Genomic DNA, 14,187 nt, shown 5'->3' on the forward strand with positions numbered 1-14,187 from the left:
CCCGAACCGCTTGGCGCGGAATCACTGGGCCGCTTCGGAGCCATGCGTCTCACTCACTCGACTGCAAAGAGACGTATGGCGAAGGAGCGGCGGTGTAGCTGCCACCGCCTACGCGCACGCGCTCGTTCTACCGCTACTGTGTGACGTCACGGTGGCTATGCACGGCTGCGCCTCCCACTGGCGCGCCGGTTACTAAGGGGGGGAGGAGGTTGGGCTTAATACTGCGCTATAGGCAGTATTAAGGGGCAGAAAATGAGGGGGAAGTTTCTGGACCTTGATGTCCAGCCGTAGCTGAGAAGCTGGCCTTCGCCGCCAAGCTCGTCACCACCACTGCTCATCCGCTATCCGAACGCTGATTTCCAGGTTCATACTCGCGCTGTCAGGCAATCCATCAAAAAAGAAGTTTGGTTTAGCTTTGATTCATGGGGGTATAACGTCCCAAAGCGACTCAGGCTATGAGAGACGCCGTAGTGAAGGGCTCCGGAAATTTCGACCACCTGGGGTTGTTTGACGTGCACTGACATCGCACAGTATACGGGCCTCTATAATTTCGCCTCCATCGAAAGTCGGCCGCGTGGTCGGGATCGAACCCGCGTCTTTCGGGCCAGTAGCCGAGCGCCATAACCACTGAACCACCGCGGCGGGGATAAAAAAAAAGTCCCACAAGTTGCCAAGGGACTGTCACTAAGGCACTAAGAAGATACCAGGCCACATCACTATATAGCATTCGCAAAGGCTTTGCATGTACTCCTGCGCGGATGTATAAGACTGGTCTGGCATCGTCTCCGCTATGTTCCATATGTGGTGTGTGAGGTGGTAGAGAACATTATCTTATTTGCTGTCCAGTGAACAGCGCTGAAAGTGCGTGTTGTTCGCTTCCCTCAAGAATACAGGAGCCCTCACAGCACTCTTTGGGACATTGTCTACTTGCGCGGAAAACAGAAGTTCCTCCTCCTTTTAAAGTTCCTCCAGGACTCGTATTTGGACTCCAGATAGGTGATTGCGTTTACAGCTATGTAGATCAGTCAGGTACCAGGAATGTGCCTGATATGTGGACCTTATGTAGCATCTAAGTGTCGCTATGGTGGAGCAGTTGCCGGCAGAATCCGCAAGCTAGCCCCACAGGTAGCTTGCAGCAACCTCAACCTCGCGCGATCACAAGCGCTGGCTCCACTCCTTTGTTCTCTTCGCACAATCCACACGATCGCAGGAAAAGTAAACAAGGACGAGCTCTTCCAGGAAATGGCGATGGTGGGTAGCATGTTATCGGTGCTTGCTTGAGATGCGAATGATCCTTCATCAGGCTTCTCTTGACAAGCACGTGGGTGCTCTTGATTTCAGAGTAAAAGGTTGTGAAAGAACGACAGTTATAGTAGTAAAAAACTTTATTGTCCAAATGAGCAGGCAAATGTCTTCCGTCTAGGCAGATGGCGTCCTTAGTCTAGGAGGCCGTGAGCCCTGGCTCTTCCCCACATCATGTCCACCATTCCTCGGGGCAAAAATCGAGATAATCGTATGGTGATTAAACTTTCAACACTTTACGTTGAGGCGCCTTCTCCGTGGTTCATATTACCTCTTAGCATCCTATAACCTATACTGTGTTCGAAGCATTTGAGTGAGGTCACAGATCGGGTATGGGCTAATTGGTGATTCATGCGAAATATTCCGGATAACTTGGGATAGAGGAGACTGAAAGGCACACTGTAGACCGAACGGAACCTCTTTGGTATGGGAGGTCCCCTGTTTATCTTTCTGCGCTGCATCTCGGACCATGTGAGTAGGATTGTGAAAATATTATTTTGCATAGTCGAACCGAATACGCGTCTCTTCACTTATGAAATAGTCAAGCATCTGAATCAAATACGAACAAAGCAGCCGGATCGGATGCTGAACAGTTTCTACTCGATGTGTTCTTTCCTCATCGTTCTCGAAAAAGCGCTATCACCTAAAATACCATTGCGTGAATAACTTTTGAAAAGGTACTGGCCGTGTCCTCTCGGACTGGGTGGGAAATGTGTCGCAAGAAAATGAAAACATGTGACAGAGTTAGCTCGTTGAACCTCCTAGAACAGAAAGCTAGGTGTAGTTGGCAGAATGGTCTTAGCAGGTGTTGCTACTTTTGCACTAAGGAGAAAGTTATAAACTATAATAGCATCTTGTTGCTGCTCGAACAATTCGGTGCAGAAAAAAGCCTGGCGCGTTGCTATGAGTTGGAAAGCGTAACTTAAACTTAAAAATGACTTACCTAGAGTGCGCTTCAAGAATGAACTACCGTGCAATGTGTGAAGGCGCCGATATCGAATACGTGTACTTACGCATGTAAAAACATGCACGTTCATGTTTTTTTTCCTTTCGAATACTTAGAGGCTTGCCGGTCATGGCAATGAAGTCTTGCTTGTCAAGTGAAGGTCAAGTAAAGGGAGCGGTTCAGATTATTATCAAAGCTTGCGCGCGATTATGAGAAGCGGTAGCAGCGACGCGGCGGTCACTGTTGTCAGTAGAGGAACAGATGATGAAGCAACACATTTTCGCAATGGGGAGCATACCAGTAATGGCAGTTAGTGGAATGGTTGCAGTAGCGAATCAAACAGAGTATAAAATACTAAGCGATTTCTCTTTTAACGTAAATCGTAGTATGCAAGGAACAGGGCCGTTTTATGGGATTGCTTGACGAAGAATACTTCGTCACTGCTTATGATCCAAGTGGCGAAAAACTGTTCTGATATTATTATTTTAATACTGTTCAAAAATAACCCAAAGTTAGAACAGCTTAAATGTAAAATACTCGATTTGTTTACCGTTTCGAATGAGCCGATATTCCCTTAGATTTTTAAAAACTTCGAACAATTGCAAGCATCTACATTTGAGCTAGCGTGGTCGCATTCGAGACCTATAATTCATAGCACATAAAATATCTTGAACATTCCGTTTCACTCCTCTCTCTCTTTTTTGAGCGGCACAGGAGGACAGCTCTATGTATGTATTTGCAATCGACAGAAAGAGTAAGTAATGCAAGAAATGAACAAAATGAAATAAGACGATAACAGGGCGCTATGCTGAACACGTCGCTTGATTACAGCCTGTCTCCTTGCTGGTGATGTGAACAGCTGGCTTTTGCCATTTTTTTTTTTTCATGTGCCTTGAAGTATCCTCAAATCGTGTCTACCAAATGTCCAACCGCCGCCACCACTCGAATTGCAATGCCGTCGAATATAGCATTCGTTTATCGCAGAAGCGTAGCCACGGCGCCTCTTCAAGCGGGACGCTCGCAGTCGCACTGACGATCAAGGGTGTTGCGCAACTCCCTCCCCCTCCCCCTTGAATACTCAATTAGGCGATGGAGACGGCGAACAGCGTCGGCTTCCGGAAGTGGCTGACTGCGACGGGCGGCTTCTTTGGACTCGGCAAGGTCGCGCTGTTCGTGACTCTTCCTCGTTGCGTCCACAGTGGGCCAACGAGTCGCCTCGACTGGACGCACAATGCCGGACCTGAAAGGAAAAGTGGCCATCATCACCGGTGCGTATCGTCGGAGCTACGGGCTCCTCCTATACGAGTCTGTCGGACGCATTTGCTCGATTTTCGGACGCCGCTCGGCTTGAAGCATAGCGGCCGCGTTACTGGCGAGGTTCTACTAATGAAGTTTCTTTCAAGCAAGGGCGGTAGCATAGATATTGTTGTTGGGAAAATTATTTGATGCAATATTTTAACATTTTACTACGTGAAGTTGGATTGACTGCATCGTAGCTTATGGTAGCTTATGGTATGTACAATATATGTGTGTTTACAATTTTCTTTCTAGTAGAAGCGCTCCCTTAAAAATTCGACACTAAATTAGAGAACGCGAGAGATATGCCGTCACGTCGACGATACCAGCCTCGTTTTGCAATTTTTTTCGTGTTTCTGTGAACAAAAAATGGCTGAGGCTTAGCTAAGGTTAAGCCTAGTCAGATGCGAAGCATATTGATGGCTAGGCTTGGTAAAGTTCCTCGCTTTGTTCTTCAGTTGTTGTAGAACGTTGTCGCCGAGCCGCATATTGAGCACGCCACTTAGCCAGACGTTCATCCCGCTCTTCATCGGTCTCTGTGGCACGCTGAAGCTTTCGCTTCTCGTTCAAATCAGCCCTGCTTCTATAGCATCCCAACACCTGGCCGCCTCGTAAGTGCCCGGAGAGCGAGGCAAGCTCAGCTTTATACCGCTGCTGTAGCGTCACGTGGTCAGCTGCAGCGGCTCTGATGTGGAGCCTCCACCGCCGCGGCCGACCGAGCGAGCCGGCAGCCCATCTCTCCTCTGCTGTGACGTCATGTTGTCACGTGGTCAGCCGCCGCGCCTCTGATGTGGAGCCTCCATCGCCGCGGCCGACCGCGCGAGCCGGCAGCCCATCTCTCCTCTGCTGTGACGTCATGTTGTCACGTGGTGTCACGTGGTCACGCTAAAGGTCAATGGTAGCTCCACCGCCGCGCTCGACGGGCTGTAGTGTGTAATATGCTTCGCATAAAAAATGACCGCATAAGCAAAACAAGCGCACACCCAACGAACAGAAAGGATAGGAGCACCTATCCTCTCTTCTTTCTTCCTTCGGTCTATCTTCGTGTTACCTGTGCTGCGATTTTTCCACGCCATGCATCGCAACCAACTGGATCACACCACCGTATTATTACGCTTAGAAAGAAGCTGCTCTGAGCTCTTACTAGCGCTTACTAACGGTACAAAGGACTAGTTTTTGGTTGTCTTTGAATTACTGATGTCCTGAGTTTACGTAATAGGCAGGTGGCTTTTAATGCAAACCAATTTTCTTTTCAAAGAGCAGCTCTTAAACGCCCGTTTGTGGCTTGAGCCGCGTTGCCGCCGTCGGCGTAACGGAGCCGGGCACTGAATAAATAACTAAATAAATAAACTTTGCCATGACATTCTAACCTGGGGAGCTGCGAATAGATCAGCTTCGCCGGCCACTGCGTTAGAGCACTAGGCTATCGCCACAGCCAATCACGCCTCGTGTTGAAATGCAACAAACTCTCGCGGTATGCATTGCGCATAGTCGTCTTCTTAAACTAACTCTTCTACCGGACTATACACATTATCGCGCGCATTGCGTTGCGCATCATCGTCTTCATCAACTAATACTCATCATCATCATCAGCCTGACTATTCCCACTGCAGGGCAAATGCCTCTCACATGTTTCTCTATTAACCCTGACCTTTGCCAGCTGCGGCCACCGCATCCACGCAAACTTCTTAATCTCACCCGCCCACCTAACTTTCTGCCCCCCCAGCTACACTTGCCTTCTCTTGGAATCCACTTTGTTATCCTTCAGGACCATCGGTTATTTTTCCCTCGCATTACATGTCCTGCTCAAGCCTACTTGTTCCTCTCGATTTCGACCAGGATGTCGTTAAGCCGCGTTTATTCTGTCACCCACTCTGCCCGCTTCCGGTCCTTTAACGTTACACCTATCACTTTTCTTTCCATAGCTCAACTTAAGCTGAACCCTTTTCGTTAGCCTCCACGTTTCTGCCCCGTAGACGAGTACCGGTAAGATACAGCTGTTGTATACTTTTCTCTTGGTGGATATTGGTAAACTGCCAGTCATGATCTGAGAGAACCTGACAGATGCGCTCCACCCCATTCTTATTCTTCTGGTTATTTCCCTCTCATGATGCGGAACAGCGGCCACGACGTGCCCTAAGTAGACGTATTCCCTTACCTCTTCTAGCACCTCGCTACCAATTGTGAACTGCTGTTCCCTTGCGAGACTGTTGAACATTACTTTGGTTTCCTGCATGTTAATTTTAAGAGCTTCCGTTCTGCTCTGCCTAACTCATTGATCATGCTTTGCAGCTTGTCTCTTGAGTGACTTAGTAAGGCGATGTCATCAGCGAATCTCAGATTACTTAGGTATTCTACATTAACTCTTATCCCCGGCTGTTCCCCATCCAGGCCTTGGAACACCTGCTGTAAACAGGCAGTGAATAGCATAGGCGACATCGTGTCTCCCTGCCGTACATCGTTCCTGATTAGAATTTTATTACCGACTTTATGAAGGACTACGGTAGCTGTGAAGCCTTAATAGATATCTTTGAGTATTTTCAAAGAAAACTCTTCTACACCCGGATTCCGCAATGCCTACAGGAGGGCTGAGGTTTCCACTGAGTCAAATGCTTTCTCGCAATCAATGAAGGCTATATATAGGCGTTGGTTATATTCTGCGCATTTCTGTATCGCCTGATTGATAGTGTGATAATGGTTATTTGTGGAGTATCCTTTACGAAAGGCTGCCTGATCATTTGGTTGATAAAAGTCTAGCGTTGTCCTGCTTCCATTTGCGATTACCTTCTAGTAAATATCTTGTAGGCAACGGACAGTAAGCTGATATGTGTGTAAGTTTTCAATTTCCTGACCACTATCAAACTAATATGGTCGCCCGACGTGCCCACGACCCAGCAAAGCAAAACCGTGAGCATGCAGAGTCTGACACATGTACATAACTGCGCTCAAATTTCGCATTAGGTAGTACCGTAAACGTCCTTAGATTTATTTATTTAGGTGGGCAGTTGTATATCGAAGTTATTCCACGTGCCTTCAGCAAAGCCTTTTTTATAACGGAGAATGTGGAAACTGGCGCAGTTTTTCTACCCGTGCGCCCCGACAGTAATCCTGTTGCCATATCATTAATAAAACGTCAGCCTGCTCTTCGGCAGTGGGCGCGTGAGAGGGCACGTTGCCGGCCTAGGACGTGTCGCCACCGGTTCTTGGGACACGACCGCCAGAGGAATAAGGAATGACCCGTGCTGGCATGGACGTGGTGACTTACTGATCTGGAAATCGATGCTGTTTGTTCTTTCGCCTCAGTGCTAGCTGTGGCTTTGATTTTGGCTATCTTTGAAAGCTTTGATCCAAGCACACGTTCCACGTGAAGGCAAGTTTTGAAGAAAGAGATTAATTGCGCGCATTGATAGAGTGAACAGAGTTTATAAATATTTACCATATATAGGACATCGTAGCCTGTCTGCAAGCTGTAGGAAAACGGCAGCTTCGCGAAAGGTGGAAAGATTCCCCCTATGGTAATTATGTTGCAGAGGTGTATATAAACTAAGTCGCCCTTAATGGCGTATCTGACTGCACCCTCGATGGCGATGCAGAATATCGATGCACAAGTCCCCTGCCAGAGAGAGTCCATGTAAACGCGGCTACACAACTATTGCATCGATCCGCTGGCGTCACTTTAATATGAGCGAGAATCTTGTTGTACGTTACTGGCTTTTGTGAACAGCTTGATGTCCGTACATATCCACATTGCGAATTTAAAAGCAGCTACGGGAAGTAAAAAAAATGGAAATTTCATGAACTGCATTTATCAACGTTGCTGCGATTCAAACACTGGTTAACCGCAGCGTGTTCAAAGCCAAGTACATAGCAGCCGTATGGTATACGGTTCGCGGTGTTTCCCGCCTTTCATGATTGGCTGAAGCGACGCCACGCACTGCGTTCGCTCTTCCTATTAGTCCAGAGAAGCGAACACTTGACGTCGCTTCAGCCAATGATGAAAGGCGGGAAATACAAAAATGGAACGAAATGGCTATTTAATTTATTTTTTGATGCTGTTAACCCTTGCTTGAAGGTCGTTACAGGGAGGGAACATAACACAATGCAATCAAGTTTTGCACTTCATAGATGCCCGCGACACAAATTGTCACAAGTACATTCAAATTTCTGCACGTCTATTAAATAAGCAACGTCACCAGGCAAAGTATTGGAGCTTTCAATGACGACAGGGAAAAAAGAATAACACCTCGGACTCAATTATGAAACTCATCTAGTATATTGGAAAACGCCAGTGCTGGAAAGAAGCTTAGCGCCGTAAAAAGCTTTTTCTCGGCTTCTTTCAGGATCTGTGCTTCTGTCTAATGGCTATGGTCAAAATAATATTGTTCCCGTTCACTTCAGAAGCTCTCAAAAGGGCGGGCGTTGATGCTAGTTCATTTTACAAGGAGAGGGGGGAGGAGTAGGGCAAACGGATTCATGTGCATTCCTACAGGAATGTGGTGTCTGTTATCCGGACGGACGGAAAGGACTAGTGGAGAAGGAAGCTTGCCCTGTACTATCATCATCAGCACTTCTCTGTCTTCTCTGAACCTACGCTGTCTGCTGGAATAGTCTGCCCTGAGCTACCGTCTGCGCCTCTTCGTTTGCTCCGTCCGGATGCAGAGCATCCCAGAATGGCAACTAGGATGGCATACAACAAGGAGTTAGCCCTCTTTTAAGCACTTAATAGCACTCGTAACAGTGCGATCATAAGAACACTTTTTAGCAAAGAGGGGACTCTACTTTTCCACTGTGCTTCAGAAATGTCACATTTCTTGGCAAACAGCTGAATGTCCGAAGCGCAGCTAAAGATATTTCAGTCATGCTTTGGAATCTGAACCTGACTTACCATATCCTAGGAGTGCGCGAAAAACCGACGACGCAATTTGTCTTGCAGGCCTAAGGGGTTTATTCTATCGGCTCGGGACTGCGTTTCTGCGCGTACTGCGGATGGGTGACAAAAGTATAGCTTCAACTGTTCTCGAGAGTTCTTTTGTAAAACTTCAAGCGGGGCCTGTTGGTTCGTAGTTAGCGGGATCTTTGCAGTTGAACAGGACGACACAGAGAGAGGATGCACTGGACAACAGGCGTCTGGTTGCAGCAGGCGCTGTTGCCTTCCTCCGATAGCTATTGCCGCGAATTTCTGCTAATGCTCAACGTGCGCCAAATGTCTCACAAGTAGCCCCTTGTCATTTCGGCTCACTGTCGCAGACGACGCGGTCAAGCTGCTTAATCGTGCCATTACTGTAGCTAAATGCACTGCCGTCTTCGTCCAGTTCGCAAAACAAGGTTCCAGCGTGAGCCGCCTACTCGTTTCCCGCGGAAGAATGCGTCATATGCTTCGTTTCACCGCATCTCATCTGTCCTCGACGAAGTTCCACATTTCATGCCGAACGATTTACAGCAGTATACCACTGGCGAATGCCTCAGCGACTCGCCTAGATTACGATTCGCGGCCGATGCGCCAAGGCGACCAAGTGACGCAACAAGCAGGCAAGTGCAGTAGACCTTGCGGCGGCGAGTGCACAATGCAAATACGAGGCGTGTTGCCATGGGGTCCCGCAGCCCCAATCAGTGCGTACTTACACCACGCCGGACGCAAGGGCAAGGCGCGTACTATTTTTCTGTAAAATCGTTCACGGTCACATTTCTGAGTTAGTAGTTTTTGAGGCAAGAAAAAGGGACCGGTGACTATCTGTCTTTTCGCTGGACACCTCAACGGCGCCGTAAGGGAAGGGAGGAAGGCGGGAGTGAGGGAAACAGGTACGGTAGTGGAGGGTTGCGGGGCAATTTCGACCAGTTGGGGATATTTAACGTGCACTGGCATAGCACTGCTTCTAAATCGTGAAGAAATGGGACGTCAGGGCTCAGCTAGCTGGCTATTGCTCCTCACGAGCGCGCTTTCTGACACTTTCTGCGGCAAGAGTAACGTTTATAGATCGCCATCTTTCTTCAGGCGCTTTCAGTTCACACGTAAATGCATATCCAGAAAGCCCCGCTGCTTCCGTTCATTATCCTGTTATTGCATGCTAACGCCGACGACGCAGCAGGGCAGGTTTTCCAGCCTATGCTGTCACACGGCGTTGTTATGTGGGCTGTTCAGATTTGCCTTACCTGTTATAAATAGGGCTGCACGCTAAGGCGGTGCCTTTTACAAGAAGCACAAACTATATTGATTGTGCGGTTAACCCGAAACCATTGCTCACTGCTTTGTTAGCGCGATTCATGCACTCTTGGGACACAGTCCAGCAAACTGCAAGTGAAGGGCACTAAACTTGCTTCGCGTCAGTAGAGGAAACCTCTCTAGTGCCGTGCAGTTCTAACATCTGATTGAGTGGACAGTGTAAGCGCAGGCATGTGTTTTCGAATGGAGCTGGGAGGCTTTCTGCGCAGATATGTAGGTATTGTTGCACTGCGACTTCGCAACGTAACGTCGGGTAACGACGGTGTGCTGTTCTGGTGGTATATCCTGAAGCCAGGAAAAGCGCACGAGCGATCGGTACTCCATCACTCGTCACCGCACCGTGAAAGTTTTTCAGCGGGCTTAAATAAAACCGGAAATGTCTGTGATTAAAAACGATGCTTCTTCTCACACCCCTGAACTCATAAACGCCGACGCTCCAGAAAAAAAAAATAATATGAAGAAAACATGTCGAGACCGTACCTCTCCGCGCCCCATCTAGCCCCATCCCTTCCACGTCACATGGATACGCCCCGTGAGAAGGCTCGCCCAGACTGCTCACTGAAGTCATCGGGGTAGGGATGGCTAAGAATGCAAGGTGAGGTGTCGTCTTAATCGGTTGAGAACTGAGGAGTGATTTAAAGAAAGTAAGTATAGGGTCCACGCAGAGCTGTTAAATTTTACTAGAATCCTTACAAAGACAAGCTCCTCGGATGTAGCACCAGAAAATGATCATTAAAATGCCTTCAGGGTCCCTTTAAGAAGGCCGGGACGCCACAGTCCCGAAATGTTTTCTTGCTTGGCCAGTGGAAGCGCGCAGAGGCACTTTATGGCAGAATAGTCAAGCAACGGTCGGTTTTCGCTGTGCCGGGGCCCCAAGGCTCATCCCAGCCACTTAGTCCAGTGTCACGCGTCCGCGCGGGCTGGGCCGGACAGCAGCTCACGGCGCACTATTATGTACCGCTTGCGGCGTGGCACGCAAGTCAAGGAGTCTCGCTATAGTTGTAGTCGCAGCCCTTACTAAGGCATACCTGCTACCTGCTCTCACGTACGAAGAATGTTTTTTCGCTCCACTCGGGAGAAAACACTTGCAGTTCATTCTAGATATATTGTCATAAGGCGGGACAAATTTATCCCAAGGCTCTTAGAGCGCATCTGTTATAGCCCGCTTATTTCGAGTTTTACACTCTTACGAATCGAACCTCTCGACCGGCGCGGGCCAACGGACAACGAGGCCGTTGCGTCGGAATCCCTCGTTCTTTGATGAACAGCACGACCTATATATGTGTGTGTGTGTGTGTGTGTGGGGGGGGGGGGGGGGGCTTTGAGGGGCGAGGTACAGCGGGGCAAAGCTGTTTCCAATCCGCTCTCGTTCCTCTGCAGCTGTTATCTAACCGAAATTCCGTCCGTTTCCGCAACTTGCGAAGTGGGCAACTAACTGCGCCCTGCTGGTGACTGTCGACTGCGGAAAGCACGCGAGCTTGCAAGCAACTACGCAACGCGTTGGCTGCCAGCCAACCAGGAAAAGCCTCCCTCTCGTTGTGCGGCGTTTCCACACTTAATGATAGATGCGCACGCGCGCTCCTGGGAACGAAAAAAGCAAGGCGCAGAGATTCATCGGAGCATGCACATTGTTCGGGACAGCTCGCGGTGCGGAGAAATTTAAACTCGTTCGAAGTTATCTTGCAGATATGCGCATACGCGAAAAAAAAATCAGTTTCCCTTCAGGAAGACTCGCACCAGTTTGCCGATAACAAGAACAAATCCGGCGTGCTGATATCGAATGCTGCGTCAGCTACCCTTGTGAATCCTTAAATGGATTGAATGTTTCTTGACTAACCGCACCCAGTTTGTATCAGGTTGGTTTATTGGTTTATTGGGGTTTAACGTCCCGAAGCAACTCAGACTATGAGGGACGCCGTAGTGAAGGGCTCCGGAAATTTCGACCACCTTGGGTTCTTTAACGTGCACTGACATCGCACAGCACTCGGGCCTCTAGAATTTCGCCTTCATCGAAATTCGGCCGCCGCGGCCGGGATCGAACTCGCGTCTTTCGGGTTAGCAGCCGAGCGCCGTAACCACTGAGCCACCGCGGCGGGCAGTTTGTATCAGCCAACGACTCTCTATCATCCCCATGTGCTGTGACATCTGGTGTTCCTCAAGGCTCTGTTCTGGGTCCTTTACTTTTTTTGATATATATTAATGACCTGCCGATTGGCATTAACTCTACCCTTAAGCTTTTTGCTGATGACTGTGTTCTTTTTCGTGCAATACATAACATTAACGGCAGTTCCCTACTTCAGTCCGACCTTGATAATGTCTTAATTTGGTGTCAGAGATGGTCTATGGTTCTCAATCCATCAAAGTGCAAAATTATGTCCATCTCACGCCAATCTAACCCGTCTAAACCATTCGATTACGAGATTGGTGGAGTTTCATTAGAGAAAGTTTCAACTTATAAATATCTGGGTGTTCACATCACTAACAACCTATCCTGGCGCATGCACATAGAATATGTTATTAACAATGCTAACCGTGCCCTTGGTTACATACGCAGAAACTTCTCTCAGGCTCCATCCCATTTGAAGTTTCTTTTATATCAGAGACTAATACGGTCAAAACTAGAATGCGCATCATCAATATGGGACCCCGCACAACTCACTTTAATCGATGCTATAGAATCTGTTCAGAATCGGTCAGCTCGCTTCATCTTTCCAATCATTCTCGCACGGCTAGTGTTTCTTTAATGAAAACTAAACTTGGCCTGACTAATTTAGCAGTTCGAAGAAATATTTCACGCCTCAGTCTATTCCACAGCATTTTCTTTCATAACGAGACACTAAAGCAGGAATTTTTTTCTTCTATACCATCATACGTGTCATCACGTGTTGATCATCCGCATAAAGTTTCCATCCCAACGTGTAAAACGAATGTGCTTTTTAATTCTTTCCTACCAAAGACTAGCACTGAGTGGAACCACCTTCCACCCGATATCGCCTGCACTGAAGACGCGTCATCTTTCAAGCCACTTATCACCAAGCATATCATCGAACAAGCGTCTGTATCATGATTTTTTGCCTTTTTCCTGTAATTTTTTACTATGTATTTTTTTTCTTATTTCACCCATTCCTCTATAACGCCCTGCGGGCCCTGAGGGTATTGTAATAAATAAATAAACAAATAAATAAATAAATAAATAAATAAATAAATAAATAAATAAATAAATAAATAAATAGCGCAGTCATAAAACGCCTCTTCTTTTGCTTCTTTTGATTGCTTATTTTTCCTCGCGTACGATTGTTTTTTTACGGCGAAAGCCTTTCTTGGCTCATGAATGCCGCGGACGGAAGTTGTAGACAGAGGCTGTCCACACTAGCGTGGGCGGAAGTTGTAGACAAAAGCTGTCCTCAGAAGTTTCCGCAATTGTATGGTAAGTAAAATAACAGGAAAATAAAATTGAGGTCTAGTGGGCATCGCACCCGGGTCGCCAGCGTGCGCAATGGCGACGCTACCATTCTGTCACGGCATTTTTTTTCAACATGGTAGTTATTACAATGATGCAATGTTCTATGTAGATGAGGTATCTACAAAAACTAGGAAAACAGTGGCAAATCAGCACGCCTAAGCAACGAAGCACGAGAAAAGAGTAAATTCGGAGCCGTAAGCTAATACATCATAACACGACAGAATACATCTAAGCAACAAAGAACTAGCAAAAAAGGCAATGAACTCACGACTAAAAGTGAGTGCCACTCCGGTTCAAAGTCGGTGAGGGGATACAATCGTATGTCCGCCATGACACTTTGACGTTTGAAGCTGAATAAAGGCGCGTCTAGTGAATGCCCAGTTATTAAAAACGTATCTTGGAGATATGTACTGAGGCCTACACGAGTAGTTATGACCATGTTAATTATAGATGTCGCAATCAAGGGAGTAACAAATTTCCTATGTTTCAGGTAAATTTCATCGGTGCTCGGCGTGCCATCGTAGCGCCATTATGCGGCACACACTGAAAACTCCCCTTGTAATGTACGGCGTTGGCCCAGCAGACGGCGCAGGCGGCAGACAGCACATAGCTTTCGCAATTCCGCGCGTGAGCAAACAACTGCACCTTATAATTTTTACCCATTGTGTACTCAGAAATGTACAGGGGTGGTCGAAAGTTTTGACGAGCCTCAGCAGCGAGGGTAATCGCGTTTTCGAAATTCTAAACCCTGGTATGGTTGTTACTAATGTTAATAATGTTTCATGAGGTTCTTGCACTGTCACGCAAGAAACCATGACCGAAGTTTTGCCCACTGACCCGAGCCGCTGCCTATTCAAGATAATCGGAGTACTACGATCTTCGCGCTAAGGTTATGTCCTATGCACACGGGGTATTACCAAAGCAAAACCCCAATGAGAACTGCACTTTCTACCCTACTCG

The 14,187-nt window shown here is 47.6% G+C and overlaps 1 protein-coding gene across 2 annotated transcripts in view; it reads left to right on the forward strand.

The window, feature by feature from the left end:
- The first annotated feature begins 807 nt into the window (after positions 1–807).
- The window catches only part of LOC149361220 (uncharacterized), a 51,183-nt gene continuing 37,803 nt past the window's right edge, over positions 808–14,187 (forward strand). For both annotated transcript variants that reach the window (XM_089572632.1, XM_089572633.1), the window contains exon 1: positions 808–3,516. In XM_089572632.1, coding sequence (XP_089428758.1) covers positions 3,480–3,516 — 37 coding nt within the window. In that variant the 5' untranslated portion in view covers positions 808–3,479. The remainder of the gene's footprint in view (positions 3,517–14,187) is intronic.

This window comes from Amblyomma mixtum, chromosome 2 (genome assembly GCF_055824585.1).
Source record: "Amblyomma mixtum isolate Tamu chromosome 2, ASM5582458v1, whole genome shotgun sequence".
Lineage (NCBI taxonomy): Eukaryota > Metazoa > Arthropoda > Arachnida > Ixodida > Ixodidae > Amblyomma > Amblyomma mixtum.